General features: G+C 46.6%; 1 protein-coding gene across 1 annotated transcript in view; it reads right to left on the bottom strand.

Moving 5' to 3' along the window:
* The window catches only part of mrc2 (mannose receptor, C-type 2), a 278,857-nt gene that overhangs the window by 17,625 nt on the left and 240,611 nt on the right, over window positions 1–20,621 (bottom strand). Inside the window, exons 24-25 of the mRNA XM_078529833.1 lie at window positions 7,985–8,223; window positions 3,395–3,563 (exon numbers count right to left, since the gene is read on the bottom strand). Of these exons, the coding sequence (XP_078385959.1) occupies window positions 3,395–3,563; window positions 7,985–8,223 (408 nt within the window). The remainder of the gene's footprint in view (window positions 1–3,394; window positions 3,564–7,984; window positions 8,224–20,621) is intronic.

Genomic DNA, 20,621 nt, shown 5'->3' with positions numbered 1-20,621 from the left:
CTCTCCAGGCAGTATGATGAAAGCCTCTTATAAAAATTAGAGCCCTTTCACTTAGTGGCCTGACCCTGCCTTGATTGGTGAGGTGAAATATGTGTCACTGTGAACTGAGCGTTAGCTAATGGAGGTCAGAATGGGTCTGCAATCTGGCTTCCCACCAGCAGGTGGGGATGTCGGTGTCACTGTCCATCAATATTGTCGACAGCTTTCAAGAGGCTGCATCGGGAGCCAGGCAGGATGATGAGGAGGGGAAGGGAAGATCTTGAGTCAGCCATTAAGAGTAGGTGGGAGGGGAGATCATAAGTTTGAGAAGCCCAAAGCAACAGAAAGTCTTAGAAGTGCAGAGAATGAGAGATCATAGAACCATAGAACACTACAGCACAGAAAACAGGCCATTTGGCCCTTCTAGTCTGTGCCGAAATATTATTCCGCTAGTCCCATTGACCTGCACCCAGTCCATAACCCTCCAGACCTCTCCCATCCATGCATCTATCCAATTTATTCTTAAAAGGTCAAAGGGCATTAATTTTTATCTTCAGTGTGGAGATCGTTGGCTTCCAATCTTTAAAGCGAGTCCCTATCTGAGAGGCTCTCTGTGATGTGGGGCCTCATATTGGTGAATGTAGACATGCAGACTCCAACGCTGCAGCACAGATTTCCTATAAGCTCTTACTGCAGGTGAGGGTCTGTGCAGGCCTCACAGCCCCAACCACAGCATACTGTAACTACAGGAGCTGTACGCTATGGATTATTACAGCACGTGAGTGATTGTAAGAAAAGGACTAATCAGAGAAGCCCTCCTTGTTAGCTCAAGCCTTGAAACTGCCTGAGAAAGTTAGGGAGTCGAAGAACTGTGAGCTATTTATTTATTTATTTATTTATTTATTTATTTAGCGTGTTCCCAGTCACAGAGCCAAGCAATAGCCTTGACAGTGGCTAGATGGAGATCTTCAGGCCTGCCTTCAAGCTCAGCCAGCGGGCACTGCTCGATAATGAGAGTCATTGTTCGGGCTGCACCACAGCTGCAGCCTGGATGGTCTTGGCAACTCCACTGATAGTGGGTGGTTGTATCGAGGTCTTGGCCAACCCGGAAATGGTTTTAAAGGGCTCACTGTTGCCGCAGAAGATCAAAGCTTAGTGGATGAGCAGCGGGGTCTATGATGAGAGGGTGGTTTCTGGTGGGTGTTTCCTCCTGCCACAGGTCCTCAGCTGTTACACCTTGGAGTGGTGGGTTCAACCATCTGGGGTGGCGTGAGGGAAGGTGGACTGCTGGTGGGTTAAGGAGATCCTAGAAGGGCAGGCTTGGGTTGGTGTAGACCTTCTCCAGTAGCTTGCCTGTTGCAATTACCTTCCTGATTTCATTTTGTTGGGGGGGGGTGGCGGGCGGTGTGCAGGCGCTGGAGATGGGCCAATGTTGCTCAGGACTGGGAGCCAGGGGAGGCAAGTTGGTCATAAACTCAATGATGCACATTGAGTTGAGTTGCACTTTGATAAGTTTGGTGTGGGCAGATTGGTACCATACAGGGGCACAGTATTCTGTAGTTGAGGACATGATGGCCAAGAACAGAGGGCCTGTGATCGCCACGAGGGACCAGCCAGTTTACCGATGAGGTTGCTGCAGGTTTTAATTTTTTTCTGCAGTCTTGCTGAGTTGCTGAAGGGACAGGGCAGTCAAATCAGGGTTGAACGATAACTGTGTTTGGTAACATTGTGGATTATATGAATTGTCAACTAGCAAGCCTGGAAAATGACAGGTCCAAAAGAGTTGAGGGTTTGGACAGGTCGCTCTGCATTCAAAGGTCAACCTAGAAAATAACAGAACTGAAACCACATGATGTTTTGGATTCTCCAGCTAATAGTCTGTAAGGTTATGTTGTGAAGTGCCGCTGTTCAGTGTGTGTTTAATTATTGTCAATAATGTTGTTGGGATGTTGGGCACTGCCAAAAAAGGTGTTCAAAACAAATTCATTAGTGATTTTCAAAAATGAATACTTCAAGGGGAATAAAGTTTGCAGGGGAATGGGGAAAGAGCAGGGCAATGGGGCTAATTGAATAGCTCTTTCAAAGAGCTGGCACAGATACAATGGGCTGAATGGGCTCCTTTTGTGCTGTTTGATTCTATTCTATGAATAATTATTAACGTAGGCTTAATAAATCTGTGAAGCTCTGACAATCACTGATGTGAACGCTATCATTTTGAGGAATAATTTATAATTTTGAATACCCAACCTATAACTTTACCTTCTTTTGTTAGAAGAACAACCTACATTTATATAGCACTTTTAACATTGTAAATGCCCCGAAGCGCTTCGCAGGAGTGTTGTAAAACCAAATAAGGCAGCAAGCCGCCTAAGGGGATCTCAGATCAGATGAACAAAAGCTTGGTCAAAGAGCTGGTGTCTTAAAGGGGGAAAGTGAGGCAAGAGGTGGAGAGGTGTTGGGAGGAAATTCTAGAGCTTGGGGCCCAGGCAACTGAAGGCACGACCCCCAATGGTGGAACAATTAAAATTGGGAATGCAGCAGAGGCCAGGATTGATGGACGCTGATATCTGGGAGGGTTGTGAGGCTGGTTTATAGACTAGTTTAACCTCAGGCTGTTGCCAGAGAGAGGGATGGAGTCGGTAGCGAGGGAACAGAGTGTGGAGCAGGGACTGAAAACAATGGCTTCAGTTCCCAATATTTAATTGGCAGAAATTTCTCCTCATCAGTACTGGATGTTGGATAAATAGTTTGACAAGTAAGCAACAGTGGTGGAGTTGGGAGAGCTGGTCAGATATGACTGGGTTTCATCAGCGTACATGTGAAAACATAACGCTGTGCTTTTGGATGATGTTGCTGAGGGGCAGTATGTTGATCAGAAATAGGAGGGGAACCCAAGGACAGATCCTTAGGGCCATTAGAGGTAACGATGTGGGAGCAGGAAGAGAAGCCATTGCAAGTGATGCTCAGGCTACGATTAGATAGATAAGAATGGGACCAGGTGAGAACAGCCCTACCCAGTGAGAGGCATTGGAGGAGGACGGTGTGGTCAGCCATGCCAAGGGCTGCTAACAGGTCAAGAAGGACGAGGTGGTCAAGTTTACCTTTGTCACAATCACAAAGGATGTCATTTGTAACTTTGATAGGAGCTGTTTTGGGACAGTGAGGGGCGGAAATCTGATTGCAGGGATTTAAACATGGAATTCTCGGAAAGATGGGCACAGATTCGGGAGGTGACAGCACCTTCAAGGACTTTTGGAGAATGACGTAAAGTTTGACAGCAGAGAAACAGGCCACTCGGCCCAGCTGACCATGTTCCTGCTCCACAGCAGCCTCCTCTCTCTCAGTCTCCAGGACCCTTCCAAAAACTCACCCGCCTCCTGCCACTACAGAGGGTGGAGCTGCCCGCTCTGCCTACCTCCAGCCACTTTGCAGATGGCTCCCTTCAGCTTCGTCTCGCAGCTGGACGTTCGCCACGTCCCGTCCACGTCCATGTGAGCGCAGCCCAAGATCTGGCGCGGCTCCCCCTCCTGCCAGTTGGTGTAGTCCGATTCCTCCCCACTCAACCAGGAGAAGGACCTGGCTCCCTGCAAAAGATCACAGCGGTTACTGAGTGTGGCAGTGTGGAGGAGAGAGAGAGAGAGAGAGAGAGAGAAGCAGAGAACAACAACAACTACTACTACTTGTACTTACAAAGCATCTATCACGCATAAAACATCCCAAGACGCTACATAGGGGCCTTATCAAGCAAAATTTGACACCAAGCTACATACAGTGATATTAGATAAAAACAAAAAAACTGCGGATGCTGGAAATCCAAAACAAAAACAGAATTACCTGGAAAAACTCGCAGCATCGGCGGAGAAGAAAAGAGTTGACGTTTCGAGTCCTCATGACCCTTCAGCAGACCAGTTCTGCTGAAGGGTCATGAGGACTCGAAACGTCAACTCTTTTCTTCTCCGCCGATGCTGCCAGACCTGCTGAGTTTTTCCAGGTAATTCTGTTTTTGTACAGTGATATTAGGCCAGGCGACCAAAAGCTTGGTCAAAGAGGCAAGTTTTAAGGAGTGTCTTAAAGGAGGATAGTGAGGTAGAGAGGCTGAGGTGTAGGGAGGGAGTTCCATAGCTCGTGGCCTCGGCAATGAAGACACCAGCCACCATTGGCGGAGTGATTAAAATGAAGATTGTGCAAATGGTCAGAACTGCAGGTGGGCAGGGTCCTCAGAGGATGAATAGGGCTGGAGGACGTTACAGAGATAGGGAGGGGCCAAGCCAGGGAGAATTTTAAATTTAATTCTGCTTGACCAGGGGCCAATGTCAGTCAGTGAGCATGGAGGCTGATGAAAGGGAGCCAATATCGGAATGGGTCCCTGGAGCGGGGATTGTGCAGCAGTCTTGTCCATACTGTGGGTTTTCTGACTGTGTCCGTGCATTTGTTGAGAGTAATTAAGAATGTGACGTACAGGGCTGTACAGGGGAGGGGGTGGGGGGTGAGGGGGTGGGGGGCAGACGAAGCAGAGTCTGTGAGGACAAGAACGATGGTTGTCCAGTCGGAGAGATTGCGGAATAGTCCCTCTTGGTCAGCTCTCTGCCTAGAGCAAAGTGACAGACCGGGAAAGTGGATGGAGCAAGAAGCTCTCCAGAGAGGCGGGTTACCAATCCTCCAGGATTGGCCAGGGGTCCCCAGAAATTAAGTTTAATCTCCAGGGCACAGTCTACAGCAACGCAAGGAAAATAAAATCGTAAGGCCATGAAACAAAAATGATCTGTTGTTCAAGTTTCTGGCTGGAGGTGGAAGAGTATGTGAGTAAACCTCCGGGAATACATCCAATCAGGGCTGGTAATTATAGAGAGAGGTGGAATCCACAAAATCCCCGATCGAAGAGGAGCTGGTGTGAGGCTCATTCCTGCTTCCAAGCCACCCGAGCTCTGGGCTGAGCGGATGGGGCTGGTGGACTTTGAATGCAGTTGGGAGGATTTTTATATACATTGACTGTCAGAAACAGCAAAATGCTGAGCGTGAGGTTTGGGTTGTGAACCCAGTTAAAGCTGAGCCCAGAAACAGCTGTGTGTAAAATCCCTGTTAACCCTTTAGGACCCGTCGGCTAACATCAGAGCAACAGTTCATAATCAGGGGACAAGTTCAGTGCGCACATAGGGACTTGAGACTGACTTATATCAAAGGTTATAAGGTGCTCCAAATGAGTGAGACGTGACACAGTGCGGAGATCTGTGTTTGTAACTGTGAGGGGTTAGTAATGAGCAAAGTCTGCAGGCAGCACTTTTAACCTAACCCACCCATTGGAAACCTGCTGGGATCGGGTGCATATCTGCTGTTACCCCCAAGTCTCCTATGAGGTCGATGTGGCCAACATTACATCAGTAACTAGACTTCAGAAATACCTTCATTGGCCGTAAAACACTTTGAGACGTCCAGTGGTCATGAAAAGCGCTAGGTAAATGCAAGTTTTTCTTTAATGGAGAACGATATTAGGTTTGGCGGCGGGGGGGAGGGGAGGGTAAAGCTGGTGCTCCACCCGACCCTGTGGGTTTCCTGCATCGAGAGGTTAAAAGTGCCCCTTCTGTGTTGTGTAGTGTGTTGGCTGACAAGGTCAGTCCCCTCCTTGTGAACAAGTACCATCAGCCAGGCGGTGGGGGAGGTGGGGGGCGGGGTGTGTGGAGCAGTGGCAGGGAGGGAAGTGGAGGGAGGGGAGGGCAGTGGTGGGCAGGAGAGGGTGTGGAGTAGGGGGGGAAAGGTGGGAAGGGAGGGTGTGGGGTTGGGGTTAGTGCATGGAGTGGGGGAAAGGGATGGTGAAGGGTAGGGGGAAGGTGTAGAGGGGGAAGGGGACTGGGGGGATGGGAAGGTGTGGGGTGGGGGGGGCAATGGTGTGGAGTGGGGGGAGTGGAGACTGCGGGGAGGGGAGGGTGTGGGGCGAGGATGTGGAGTGGGGAAGGGGAGGGTGTGCAGTGGGGGGAGGGTGTGGGATGGGGTGGGTGAGGGTGTGAAGTGGAGGGAGGGGGTAAGGTGTGTGGATGGTGGGGGGGTGTGGAGTGGGGGAGGGGGTAAGGTGTGTGGATTGTGGGGGGGTGGGAGGGTGTGGAGTGGGGAAGGGGGTAAGGTGTGTGGATGGTGGGGGGGTGGGGGGGTGTGGAGTGGGGGAGGGGGTAAGGTGTGTGGATTGTGGGGGGGTGGGAGGGTGTGGAGTGGGGGAGGGGTAAGGTGTGTGGATTGTGGGGGGGGTGGGAGGGTGTGGAGTGGGGGAGGGGGTAAGGTGTGTCGATTGTGGGGTGGGGTGGGAGGGTGTGGAGTTGGGGAGGGGGTAAGGTGTGTGGATTGTGGGGGGGTGGGAGGGTGTGGAGTTGGGGAGGGGGTAAGGTGTGTGGATTGTTGGGGGGGTGGGAGGGGAGGGTGTGGAGTGGGGGAGGGGGTAAGGTGTGTGGATTGTTGGGGGGTGGGAGGGGAGGGTGTGGAGTGGGGGAGGGGTCAGGTGTGTGGATTGTGGGGGGGTGGGAGGGTGTGGAGTTGGGGAGGGGGTAAGGTGAGTGGATTGTGGGGGCTGGGAGCAGACTCAGTGAGGATAAGAGCAGGAGTTTGTGAGCACAGGATGGGACAGACACAGTCGGCCATTCCCTCACTACATACAACAATGAGGGAAGCTAACTTCACTCCAAGTCGATTAGAGAATCCTGTTGACCATCACAATCTGTCATCTCACCAACCGCTAGAGGAGAAAAAACCACAACAAGTGCGATACCAAAATATAAATCTTCTGTCTGTAATAGAATATTAATCCTAGATTATTGTAGCACAGGAGACCCAGTGTTCAACAAGAAATGTGTCAAGAGAAGTATTTGTAGACAGCAAATACTTGCAGATGTGAGATATTTGATATTTAATAGCCCCTTGAATATTACAACACATGAAGATGCCGATTGTGACCGTGGCAACTCCTTGAAAGAATAAATTCAATCAGTCCCACTATCCATGACAGTAAAGGCCCAGGTAACAGATCACAAGCTTTGGACAACAATGGCTAAACTTGGCATTTGTGCCTGTGGGTTATGAGTTGTAACACCTGTCATCCTCCCCCTGCCCGTCACCCTCCCCCCCCCGCCCGTCACCCCTCCCCCCCGCCCGTCACCCTCCCCCCCCCGCCCGTCACCCTCCCCCCACCCGCCCGTCACCCTCCCCCCCCCGCCCGTCACCCTCCCCCCCCCGCCCGTCACCCCTCCCCCCCCCGCACGTCACCCTCCCCCCGCCCGTCACCCTCCCCCCCCGCCCGTCACCCTCCCCCCCGCCCCGTCACCCTCCCCCCCCCGCCCGTCACCCTCCCCCCACCCGCCCGTCACCCTCCCCCCCCCGCCCGTCACCCTGCCCCCGCCCCACACTCTCCCCCCACCCGTCACCCTCCCCACCTGTCACCCTTCCCCCTGCTGGCACCTTCCTCTGGCCCGTCACTCCCTCCCACCCGTCATTCTGTCCCGTCCCTCACCCCCTCTGCCCATCACCCTTGCCCCACTGGCACCCTCCCCCGCCTGCCACTTTCCCCCCCACCCGTCACCCTCCCCCCGCCCGTCACCCTCCCCCCGCCCGTCACCCTCCCCCACCCGTCACCCTCCCCCACCCGTCACCCTCCCCCACCCGTCACCCTCCCCCACCCGTCACTCCCCCCTGCCTTTTACACTCCATCTCCTTCATGTCTGTGATGGGAAAGGGGATTGAAGGATATGGAAACTCTGAGGGAGGGTAAATGCCGACACTGATTGGACCGAATGGTCTGGTTCTGTTTTGTGACCTCTATGTATTTCCCTGTCACTGGCGATTGGGATCACAACTGATCAACATGATCACAACTGGGTCACCTTAACATCATCTTAGGACAGTGCGCCTCAAGTCACCACACCCGTTACAGTTATCATTCCTCATGGTACTTATGAAAAGTAAGCGATTTCACACCGTCGGGTTACAGAGTAAACACTGATAAAAGCGTCTTGGTGACAGGTATTACCTCAACGTTCGACAGTCCAATCCAGAGGGGGAGTTGGACACTGTTCACAACCTGTGTGAGGAAGGCTTGATGGTAGGGGTCCACCACAGTGACCAGGGTCTCATTGCGGCTCCCACAGAGCCAGGCGGCTTCCAGCCAAGAGAGAGGCTTCTGGATAACTCGGTAGGTGCTGTTCATGTAACTCAGCTTGGATGTCAAGGAAGGTGGGAACCTGGCAGGTGTTGATGGTAGAGATGGGTCTGGATAGGAATGAAGAAAATTAGGGTCAAAGGGAATGTACAAAGGGACTTTTGCCTCTAGAAAGAGACAAAGTCGCACAGTCCCCTCACTGTTGTAAGCAGTGTCCAGTGTTTAACCAGCACCAGAGTTGTATGCCACAGGACTGCAGAATCACACATCAGAACAGATACAGCAGTGTAGTGGTTATGTTAATAAACTAATAATGCAGAGAACATGAGCTCAACTCTGACCATGCGTTTTGTGAATTTGACTTCAGTTTAAAAATGAAAATCTTGAATCAAAGAGAGCGTGAAAAGCTGTTGGACTGTCACAAAAAACCAAACTAGTTCATCAACGTCTGGTAAGGCTGGAAACCTGCCATCCTCAGCCACTCAGTCCAAGGGCAGCTCGGACAAGCAATAAATGCCGGCTCTGCCAGTTACTCCCACGTCCGATGAATAAATACATAAACTAACAAAAGTTGATTAACAACTTCCCAGAACGACCTCGAACTCAAAATGAGCCCTGGTGAAAGAACACTCAGAGCTATTTTTAAAAAAAAATAAGTTCTTATTTTTATTGACCCAAGATTTCCGGAATTTGACCAGTGTTGCAGGATCACATCCTGTAAATTCAGTCATTTTGTTTTCCTCTGTAAAATTGAAACCCTGGGGCCTTGTATCTGACGTGTGGAAATGATTCGTGCTGGTCGGTTACTTAAGCTGCCGACAAATCCAACATTCCACCAATCATATTGTAGGAAGAACAACAGGGAGTGCGGAGGCTCCCCACCTGCTTTCTCAAGGGCAGTTAGAGAGCGGTGAACAAAGCAGGTGAACTCGCCAATGAATTGTGTCAATTTTGGCTCAGATGGCAGTACCCTCGCCTTTCAGTCAGAAGATTGTGGCTTCAAGTTCCCACCCTCAAGATTGAAGCACAAAATGAAGGCTGGTGCTCCCAGCACTGAACAGAGGGAGGCAGCCCTGCGCTCTTGGAGGACCCGTCGGCCCTCTCAGTAAAAGCTCTGCCAACACTCCATGGTGAAGGGCAGGGAACACTTGCTTGATGGGCTTGTCAATTATTTAATCTGATAACTAAAACAGATTTATCACGTTGTTGCTCGTGGGATCTTGCTGTGTGCAAGTCGAGGCCACATTCCCTCCAATAGCGACTACAAATCAAAATTGTACTTCATTGCTCGAGGTTGAAGTAGGCACTATACAAATGCAAGTTCTTTCTTTCAACAGCACTATAAATCCTTTCACCCATGTTGGAACCCATCCCTTCTTGTGCCTTCCAGTACATGAAGATATTTAACAAAGCAACTGACCTCGCCTCACTCCTACTTTGAGAGATCACTGGGATGATTTGCTTTTCTGTTTTAAGGTGGGAAAGGGCAGTAATGCACAAATAAAGAGGCCGCGCGTATTCCACATTTCCATCGACATCTGGGCCTCACCTTCAGCTGGGAACGGGTGGGATTTATGATATCCTATCCGAGCCCTGTGATGTCCATAGGAAGCTGACGCAACCATGAGTGCAGCTGAGGAACTGAGTCCATACCTAAAAGTTTGGTGAGTGGGGAGTTCAGTGAGTAGCGGGGGAGGGGGAAAGAGGTACTTGTTTCCTTTTGCTTTCTCTATCTTTCTCACCCTGTAGGAATTGGTCCTTACTCTACTACAGGGAAAGGCGCTAGCTGTTTGGTGAGTATCTGGTAAGTGTTAAGGTCTGTTCCAGTCCTAAGGCCTAAAGTAGTATACAAACTGGTGCTAAAGTTAGTAAAATAAATTAAAAAGCACCATAAATGAGTGAATAATATAATTAAGTAATGACTTAAAGCACATTAAGGATGTCAGGACAGGTGATGTGTCGAGGCTGCAGCATGTGGGAGCTCCTGGATGCCAGTGTGATCCAGAGAAAACACGTCTGAAGTGAATGTTTGCGGCTCGAGGAGCTTCGGCTCAGAGTCACTGAGCTGGAGGCTGAGCTGCAGACACTGCAATGCATCAGGTAGGGGGCAAGTTATCTGGGTGCTTTGTACCAGGAGGCGGTCACACCTCTTAGGATAGGGTCTTTTAAGTTGGTTAGTGGTCAGGGACAGGAGGGTGTGACTGTGAGTGAGGCAGGTAAGGGGTCCCAGGGGGGGCAGGAGTACAGGAGTGTCAGCCTCTACAATTGTCCAATAGGTTTGAGGTTCTCTCAGCTTGTCTGGATGAGAGTGGAGGCTGCAGGGTGGATGAGAAAACAGAACATGGCACCGTGATACAGGAAGCCTTTCAAGTGGGGAGAGCGAAAAGGAATGTAGTGGTACAGGGGACAGTATAGTTAGAGGGATTGACTCTGTTCTCTGCAGCAAAGAGTGTGGCTCCAGGCACCTCTGTTGCCTGCTCGGTGCCAGGGTTTTGGACATCTACTCAGGGTTGGAAAGGGACTTGCAGTGGGAGGGGGAGGATCCAGTTGTTGTGGTCCGTGTAGGTACCAACGACATAGGTAGAATTAGGGAAGAGGTTCTGCATAGAGAGTATGAGGAGTTAGGCACTAAAGTAAAAAGCAGAAGCTCAGCGGTTATAATTTCTGGATTATTACCTGAGCCATGTATAAATTGGCATAGGTTACAGAAAATTAGTGAGATAAATACATGGCTCAAAGATTGGTGTGGGACCATTGGGACAGTCTACACCTGAACCATGCTGGGCCCGGTGTTCTTGCGAACCACATAATTAGGGAAGTGGAGAGGGTTTAAAACTAAATAGTGAGGGCAAGGGATCAAATGTGGGCAGATGTGGTAATTCAAAGAGTAAAGACAAGGGAAGGGAGGAAGGTATTAATATGGGAAATGATAAACAGACCATGACAGGAAGTGACAGAGAGTACAAGTCTAAGAGTAATTCAACAGATAAGGCTAGAGGTTACAAAAGTAATAAAAGGACAAAACTAAAGGTTCTGTATCTGAATGCACGTAGCATTCGAAACAAAACATTTGAACTGATAGTTCAAATAGAGATTAATAAGTATACGATCTAATAGCCATTACAGAGACATGGCTACAGGATGGCATAGATCAGGACCTGAATATTGAAGGGTATGTGACTTTTAGGAAGGATGGGAAGTTAGGAAAAGGTGGAGGGGTGGTGCTGTTAAAGATGACATTAGCACATTAGGGAGTGTCATGAAAGTATAATAATTTTCATAATATTTTTCTGGTTATTTGTGAAGTAGATTTATGGGGGTAAGTATAGTTGAATCTGTCTGTGTGTGATTTAATTACATTTGTAGTCAAGTAGGCTGCAAGTTTAAATCATCAAAAGAAGCAAAGTGTTTGACATGATAATGAGTAAACATGGATGCTGGCTTAGGTGTAAGGTGTGAAGAGAATTTGCAATTTTAGATAAATGAAGGGATATTTGGATTTCAAAGGGATCTCAGTCTGTTTACAACTAGCCAGATAAGCAAGGCTAAGGGATGTGTTTATTTTTCCCAAAGGTTACTGGAAATGGTGGCAACCTGAAAGATTTTATATTGTGAGGAAGATACAGTTTCAAAGACATATGGGACAATAACATTTACATATTAAAAAGAGAGAAACATATATAAAGGAGAATGAAAGGCTGTGTGTCAGGAGAAATCCATGTAAGATCTAACAGGAGTATGTGAAATAGCCTTAATGAAGCCTCCAGCATTTATGCATAAGTCTGCTGTCTAACAGAAATGAAGCTGGAGAAAAGCCACTTGGAATTCCACTGTCCCGGGTGTTGAGTTAACTTGCTGAGTTAGTTTTAAATCTAAGCTCTATTTCGGACTGTTGCCTTAAAGGGAGTGTAACTGTGGATCAGGTTAATTAGGAATTTTAGGAGTTATTATAGTAGTAATTGTGGTCTTATGTATGTGCTTGAAATCTTTTATTTCGATAATAAATATTTTAATTTAATTTTTTAAATCTCTAAAGGCCTTAGTGGACTTTTAATTCTGAATTCAGTGCACGCATCTCATAATAAATACAAATTGCAAAACTGTTGTGATAGCACGACCAAGTTTCCCTCGTGGATTTGGTCTGCCTGGTACACATCATCTGGCATGTCATAACAGGGAGGGATGACCTAAGTTCAGGAAACCAGGATATAGAAGCGGTTTGGGTAGAGATGAGGAATGATAAAGGTACAAATTGACTTGTGGAAATGGTGTACAGGCCCCCTAACAGTAATCACACGATAGGGTGGGGTATCAAAGAAGAAATAGTGGGAGCTTTTCAGAAAGGTACGGTGATTATCATGGGGGATTTTAACTACATATAGACTGGAATAATCAGATGGGCAACGGTAGCATAGATGACCAATTTATAGAATGTTTTTGGAATAATTTCTTAGATCAGCACGTTCTGGAGCCAAAGAGGGAGCAGGCTATACTAGATCTTGTATTGTACAATGAGACGATTAATTAATGTTCTCATAGTGAAGGCACCCCGAGGTGCAGTGATTATAATATGATTGAATTTTACATTCACTGTGAGGGAGAGAAGAGTTGGTCTAAGACTAGTATTTTAAACTTAAATTAGGGTGATTATGTTGGCATGGAAGCAGAGCTAAAGTAAGCTGCCAATTTAGGTTAATGGATAGGTCAATAGAGATGCAGTGGCAGAAATTTAAGCGGGTCTTTCAGAATACACAGAATAGATACATTCTAATGAGAAAGAAAAATTCCAAGGGGAGGACCCACCATTTGTGATTAACTAAAAAGTTAATGATAGTATCAAACTTAAAGAAAAAACATATAATTGTGCAAAGATGGGTGGCAGGTCAGGAGATTGGACAGAATATAAAAAACAGCAAAAAATGACTAAAAGATTAATAAGGAGGGAAAGAATAGAGTATGAGAGAAAGCTAGCTAGTAATATGAAGATAGACAGTAAGAGTTTCTACAGATATTTAAAAAGGAAAGAGTTAACAAAGTGAGCGTTGCTCCTATCGAAAGTGAGTCCGGGGAGTTAATAATGGAAAATAAGGAGATGGCAGATGAATTGAACAGGTATTTTGCATCAATCTTCACTATAGAGAATACAAGTAACATCCCAGAAATAGCTGTAAATCAGGAAATGGAAGGGAGGGAGGAATTCAAAAAAATTACAATCACCAGGGAAGTGGTACTTAGAAAATTGTTGGAGCTGTGGGCTGACAAGTCCTGGGGTCCTGATGGACTTCATCCTAGAGTCTTAAAAGAAGTGGCTAGTGTTATGGCACAGCCAATGGTAAATGCTGAGCTGCTCAAATCCCAAAGGGAAACTTGAAACAACTGCCACAACTATTTGCAATTTGTATTTATTTTGAGATATGTACCTTGAATTCAGTAGTAATAAGACCACTGAGTCCTATAGGTTTCTTACAGAACTAAATTAAAACTTTATTAAATAAAAAAAATGAATATAAGCACGCACATAGGTTTACAAATTACTACTATGATAACTTCTAGCTCCCCTAGTTAATCTAACTCCCAGTTACACCTCTATTAAGGCAACTGTAAAACAACAGAGATTTAAACAGAACCAGGCAAAGCACACACCCTGGACAGTCGAATTCAAAATGAGTTTTTCTCAGCTTCGGTTCCTTGTAGACAACAGCTTGAAGCTTAGATGCTGGAGGCTTTTCACACTTGTGTTAGATCTTATATGCCTTCTTTCCTACACACAAACTCATCTCCTTTATACAAATTCCCCCATTGAAAGCAAATCCCCATTGTTTCACTGTGGGCAGGATTTTGCCCTTGGCGGGGGTGCTCGGCAGGATCGGGAAGCCGATCGCCGTCTGCGATTGGCTCAGCACCGCGATTTCACACGGGCGGGCCAATTAAGGCCCGCTGTACATGGATCGCGAGCGACAGTGCTGAGCACTGCTTGTGTGGGCAGGGGGGAGGAAGTTGGCGCGATGACGTTGGGACGCATGCCTGACGTCATCGTGCATCATTTTACGCTCGGGCATGTCAGGCGAGTGCCCACACACCCAGCGTAATATTCTGCCCACTATGTCTTTGGGCTTTACCTCTCTAATAATAAAAATCTATCCTAGTACCAACTTTACCAGTAATATTTAGGAAAAATAAACACACTGTTTCTTAACTTCTCCTGGCTAGGTGAAACATTTCACCCCCTCCTTTGAATGCAGGCTGGTCTGGTTTATTTAAAAATGCAAATGTTCCCTTTACACCTCACATTCTAAACGTCACCCATGTCTACCTGCTTAACATTTCAAAACTGGCTTATCTTCTGAACATCAAAACCTTCAGACCAGCTGCCTTTAATTTAATTAAGTCCCCCCCCCCCCTTCCCTCCACACACACAGGCTCATAGAGACAGATCCCACTATGACTACTTTACAATAAATTCCAATAACATTATGAAAATTATTATATCTTCCTGACACTAGTGAGATAGTTGATGTGTTGGTTTTAATTTTCCAAAATTCACTAGATTCAGCGAAGGTCCCATTAGATTGGAAAATAGTGAATGTAACTCCTTTATTCAAAAAAGGGAGACAGAAAGCAGGAAACTATAGGCCAGTTGGTTTAACATCTGCCATAGAGAAAATGTTAGAAGCTATTATTAAAGACGCTATAACAGGGCACTTAGATAAATTCAAGGTAATCAGGCAGAGTCAACATGGTTTTGTGAGAGGCAAATCGTGTTTAACCAATTTATTGGAGTTCTTTGAAGAAGTAACACATGCTGTGGATAAAGGGGAACCGGTGGATGTACTGTACTGAAATTTTCAGAAGGCATTTGATAAGGTGCCTCATCAAATGTTATTGCAGAAAATAAAAGCTCATGGTGCAGAGGGTAACATATTGGCATGGATAGAAGATTGGCTAGCTAACAGGAAACAGTGAGTAGACATAAATGGGTCATTTTCTGGTTGGCAAGATGTAACGAGTGGTGTGCCACAGGGATCAGTGCTGGGGCCTCAACTCTTTACAATTTATAAAATTGACTTGGATGAAGGGACTGATGGTAGGGTTGCTAAATTTGCTGATAATACAAAGATAGGTAGGAAAGTAAGTTGTGAGAAGGACATAAGGATGCTACAAATGGATATAGATAGGTTAAGTGAGTGGGCAAAGGATCTGGCAAATGGAGCATAATGTGGGAAAATGTGAGGTCCATTTTGACAGGACAAATAAAAAAGAAACATATTATCTAAACGGTGAGAGGCTGCAGAGCTCTGAGATGCAGAGGGATCTGGGTGTCCGACTGCATGAGTCGCAAAAGGTTAGTATGCAGGTGCAACAAGTAATTAGCAGAGCTAGTAGAATAGAATGATCTTATTGAATAGCAGAGCAAGCTCGAGGGGCTGAGTGGCCTACTCCTGCTCCTAATTCCTATGTTCCTATGAAGTATTAATGGACAGCGGCTCAATAACTCCTCCCGGCCCCACATAAATGGACCCTCTACCCAATTCATGACCCTCCATGGTTGTATCCAGGAATTGTCACACCAGCACCCCTCTGCACTCCTCCCCCACCACCATTTCCTTACCCTGTCTGGCTCACTCTGTATTAGAGCTGCTGGGTTCCCCGCCCTCTCCGATTGATGACCACCTTGTCGCTGGAATCCAAATGAGGCCCAGCTGTGAAATCGTTTTGTGTTGCCGGTGGTGGAGATTTTAGTCATCGTGCTGGTGGAGGGGGTCACTTTAACCCTACAGAGACTTGCATCTACCCTAGACACAGATCCTAATTCCAGTTGCTTCACAAGAGCTACCACATTAAAAGACTTTCACAAAACGATGAACGCTTTCTGCTGTCACCTCCATCAGAAGTACAAGAACAGCAGTGTCATCACCTCCCAGCCACACTCCACCCTGACTTGGAAATATATCACCGTTCCTTCACTGTCGCTGGGTCAAAATGCTGGGACTCCTTTCCTAACAGCACGGTGGGTGTACCTACACCACATGGGCTGCAGAGGTTGAAGAAGGCAGCTCATCACCACCTTCTCAAGGACAATTAGGGATGGGCAATAAACATGAGCGACACCCACATCCTAAAAATAAATTAAATTATAAGTGGGATGCCTAAATCTCAAGATGTTCTCCCTGACTCATTCTTTAACATCAGAGCAGAAGCCAGGATGACGTTTGTCAGCTAACGCTGACACCTAGAGGCAATGCAAGAAACGCTGATCATCAGTGGGGAAAGGCTGATGTCAGTGGCTGCTATTCATATAAAAATCGCGACCAACTTTGCCTGTTTTGTTCTATTTGTTTGGATGCTCCTATTTGGTATTATGAACAGCTCAAATGCCTGGCTTAACTTTCTCCATCTTAGGTGCATCCTTTTCCAGACTCAGTCTGTCTGTCATGTAGTTTACACCAGACTGGTTTCTGTGCTGTTCCAATTTACTCATTCCGACACAGACAGAGTGACCCTGTCTGCTTTCAGAGTTCAAAGGTGTCAGCTGTGGCTCAGTGCATAGCACCCTCGCCTTTGAATCAGAGGGTTGTGGGTTCATGTCCCACTCCCGGAAACCAAGAACTGTGATTGTACTCGAAAGAGTTGCAATCTGTGACTGTTGATAACTCGAAAGAGTTTCCCATGCCAACAGGTTGACTGTCAAACAGTTGCATGAATTGCACTTTAAATCCCCCTCATTGAAAGTGTTCTTTCTTGCAATGCCACTTCCATCCAGTAGGTGCCTCCCTAATGCACTTCTCCCTTGGGTAACAGATCCTTGGCTTTATGAATAGCGGGATAGTGTGCAAGATCAAGGAGGCTATTGCAAATCTTCATAAATCACTGGTTAGACTTCAACTGGAGTATTGAGTCAGAGCTGGGCACCACATTTTTGGAAGGCTGTCAAGGCCCTGGAGAGGAGATTTACCAGAATGAGTCCTGGGATGATGGACTATGCGGAGAGATTGTATAAACTGGGGGTGTTTTCCTTAGAGCAGAGAAGATACCCAATAGGGGGCGTTCAAAATGATGAGGGGTTTTGATCGAGCAAGAAAGAGAAACTATTTCCTCTGGAAAGTGAGTGGGTGAGCAGTGGACATCGATTTCAAATAATTAGCAAAAGAACGAGGGGAAGTTATTTCAGATGGAGAGTTATGATCTGGAGCACACTACCTTGAAAAGGTGGTGGAACCAGATTCCATAGGAACTTCTGGATGTGCGGTTGAAAAGAACTAATTTGTAGGGTTGAGAGGAGAAACCTGGGGCAAGAAAGTAAATTGGACAATAGTTTCAATGAGCCGGCCCGGGCAGAATGCGTTTTAGGAGGAAAAGACATGGCGGGAAAGTATTGTGCTAAAAGACATAGACACACACACGAATATTACTCTAAAATTACTGGGCCAATGGCTGCACCTAACCTCAGGCTCCCTGTTGATATGTATCTGCGTGAACTAGTCAAGTGTGGAATTGGAATGATTACTCTGTATGGACTGTAAGTACGCTCCTCGCTGTTTGCGAGGACCTTTGGGGGTAGGTTCTGACCACAGCGGTGATCTGTCTTCTACTTGTTAGCACTCACCTAACTAAACTTCAGGATTCTCTCTGGTACTCTATGGGCTGTTGCCAGAGACGCACTCTGAGATAAACATCAACTGCTGCTGGGGGACCATCAACTTGGTGAAAAACGCTCTGTGGCCTGCCTGAAATTTGCTGGTGTTGCAGACTGTTGCATTCTAAGGTCCAGGACTATGTGCTGAGGGACTCAGGCGGCTGTCGCAAAGGCTCAAGGGGGAAAGGGCATTTTCTAAATCATAAAACAAATCAGGCAAAGTTAACATGGTTTCGGGAAAGAGAAATCGGTTTGACTAATTTATTAGAGTTCTTTGAGGATGTAACAAGCAGGGTGGATAAAGGAGAACCAGTAGATGTTGTGGCGTTTGAAATATCCAAAAGGCATTCGATAAGGTGCCACATAAAAGGTTACTGCACAAGATACAGCTCATTGTGTTGGGGGCAGCATATTAGCATGGATGGAGGATTGGTTATCTAACAGGAAGCAGACAGTCAGAATAAATGGGTTATGTTCAAGTTGGCAAACTCTAACCAGTGGAGTGCTGGGGTATTAACTATTTACAATTTATATTCATGACTTGGATAAAGCGTGTGGTAGCTAAATTTTCTGATAACAGAAAGGGGTAGGGAAGTAAGCTGTGAAGATGACACAGAGGGCAGAATTTTCTGTGCCCATTGGCGTCGGGCGTGTTCGGCGCCCTGAGCAGACAATATGGCGAGAAGGCCAAAATTCGGTTTCACAAGGTCGTGAAACCAGTTTGTGACTGTCCGCTCAGCCAGTCGATGGCGGGCTGCGATTCCTCGAGAGACGCGTTACTAAACCTGGGGGCTGCAGTCTTCTTGCCTTTCGGGGCCGTGTCTTATCTACAGCAGTCGTCAGCTGGAAGCACTGAGAGGGGTACGCGTGGCTGCACTTTAAATATGGCGCCCAGCGTGATGAGGCAGCGAGGTGACGGTTTGGTGGGTGAATTGGAGCCCGCCCGCCATTGAAACGGCATGTTTCCCGGGAATGCATAATTAATGCGGAAGGATTGGGACGATAAGACATGTGAAGCCGCCATTGTGGCCAGCGGGAAAAATGTCGTTCTTGCCAGCCGCCCACTACCTACTTTTATAATCCATTCCCCTTGCGATAAACACCAAGATTCCATTTGACTTCCCAACCACTAGCAGTTTTTGCACGCTAACTTTTTGTGATTCATGTACAAGAAAACAAAGGTCCCTCTGCACTGCCGCATTCTGCAGTCGCTCCCTATTTAAATAATATTTCGCTTTTCTACTCTTCCTGCCAAAGTGGAATACCTCACATTTCAGCACATTACACTCCATACGCCAAACTTTTGCCCACTCACTTGTCTCTTTGCAGACTTTCTGGGTGGAATCGTCCCAGATTTACACTAACTAACCTTCTCTCGTACTCCAATTTTTGCTACAGCTGTACAGGGCCTTAGTGGGACTGCATCTGGAATACTGAGTACAGTTTTGGTCATCGTACCTAAGGAAGGATACACTTACATTGGAAGCAGTTCAGAGACGGTTCACGAGGCTGATTGCTGGGATTAGAGGTTTGTTCTATGAGGAAAGGTTGAGCAGATTGGGCCTTTACTCATTGGATTTTAGAAGAAATAGAGGTAAACTTACTGCAACCTATTGATTCTGAGAGGACTTGACAGGGTGGCTATAGGGAGGATATAGAGAAAGGTGGATATAAAGAAAGAAAAATTACATGGGGAGGGCCCACCATCCGTGGTTAACTAAAACAGTTAAAGACAGTATCAAACTTAAAGCAAAAGCATGTAATTTGCGCAAAGATGGGTGGCAGGTCAGAAGATAGGAAAGAATATAAAGAACAGCAAAGAATGACAAAAAGATTAATAAGGAGGGAAAAATTAGACTACAAGAGAAAGCTAGTTAGTAATATAAAAATGGATAGTAAGAGTTTCTATAGGTATTTAAATAAGAAAAGAGTTAACAAAGTGAGCATTGGTCCTATAGAAAGTGCCTCTGGATAATTGATAATGGAAAGTAGGAAGATGGCGGATGAATTAAACAGGCATTTTGCTTCGGTCTTCACTATAGAGGATACAAGTAACATCCTGGAAATAACTATAAACCAGGAAATGGAAGGGAGGGAGAAACTCAGGAAAATTACAGTCACCAGGGAAGTGGTATTGAGCAAGTTGTTGGGCCTGTGGGCTGACAAATCCTCAGGTGCGGATAGACTTCACCCTCAGGTCCTGAAAGAAGTGGCGAGTGTGATAGTTGATGCAGATGGTTTTAATTTTCCAAAATTCCCAAGATTCGGGGAAGGTTCCAATAGATTAGAAAATAGCAAATGTAACTCCTTTATTCAAAAAGGGAGGAAGACAGAGAGCAGGAAACTACAGGCCAGTGGTTTAACATCTGTCAAAGGGAAGATGTCGGAAGCTATTATTAAAGATGTTATAACAGGGCACTTAGAAAAATTCAAGGCAATCAGGCAGAGTCAACATGGTTTTGTGAAAGCGAAATCATGTTTAAATAATTTATTGGAGTTCATTGAAGGAATCACAAAGGCTATGGATAAAGGGGAACCGGTGGATGTACTTTACTTAGGTTTCCAGGAGGCATTTGATAAGGTGTCTCATCAAATCTTATTGCAGAAAATAAAAGCTCATGGTGTAGAGGGTAACATATTGGTGTGGATAGAAGATTGGCTGGCTAACAGGAAGCAGAGAGTTGGCATAACTGGATCTTTTTCTGGTTGGCAGGATGTGACAAGTGGTGTGCTACAGGGATCAATGCTGGGGCCTAACTTTTTGCAATTTGTATAAATGACGTGGACGAAGAGACTAAAGAAATGGTTGTGAAATTTTGATGACAACACAAAGATAAGTGGGAAAGTAAATTGTGAAGAAGACATAAGGGACAC

Source organism: Cetorhinus maximus, chromosome 25 (genome assembly GCF_964194155.1).
Source record: "Cetorhinus maximus chromosome 25, sCetMax3.hap1.1, whole genome shotgun sequence".
NCBI lineage: Eukaryota > Metazoa > Chordata > Chondrichthyes > Lamniformes > Cetorhinidae > Cetorhinus > Cetorhinus maximus.
The sequence above is the reverse complement of the archived record's forward strand: the minus strand, read 5'-3'. Positions and strand labels throughout refer to the sequence as shown.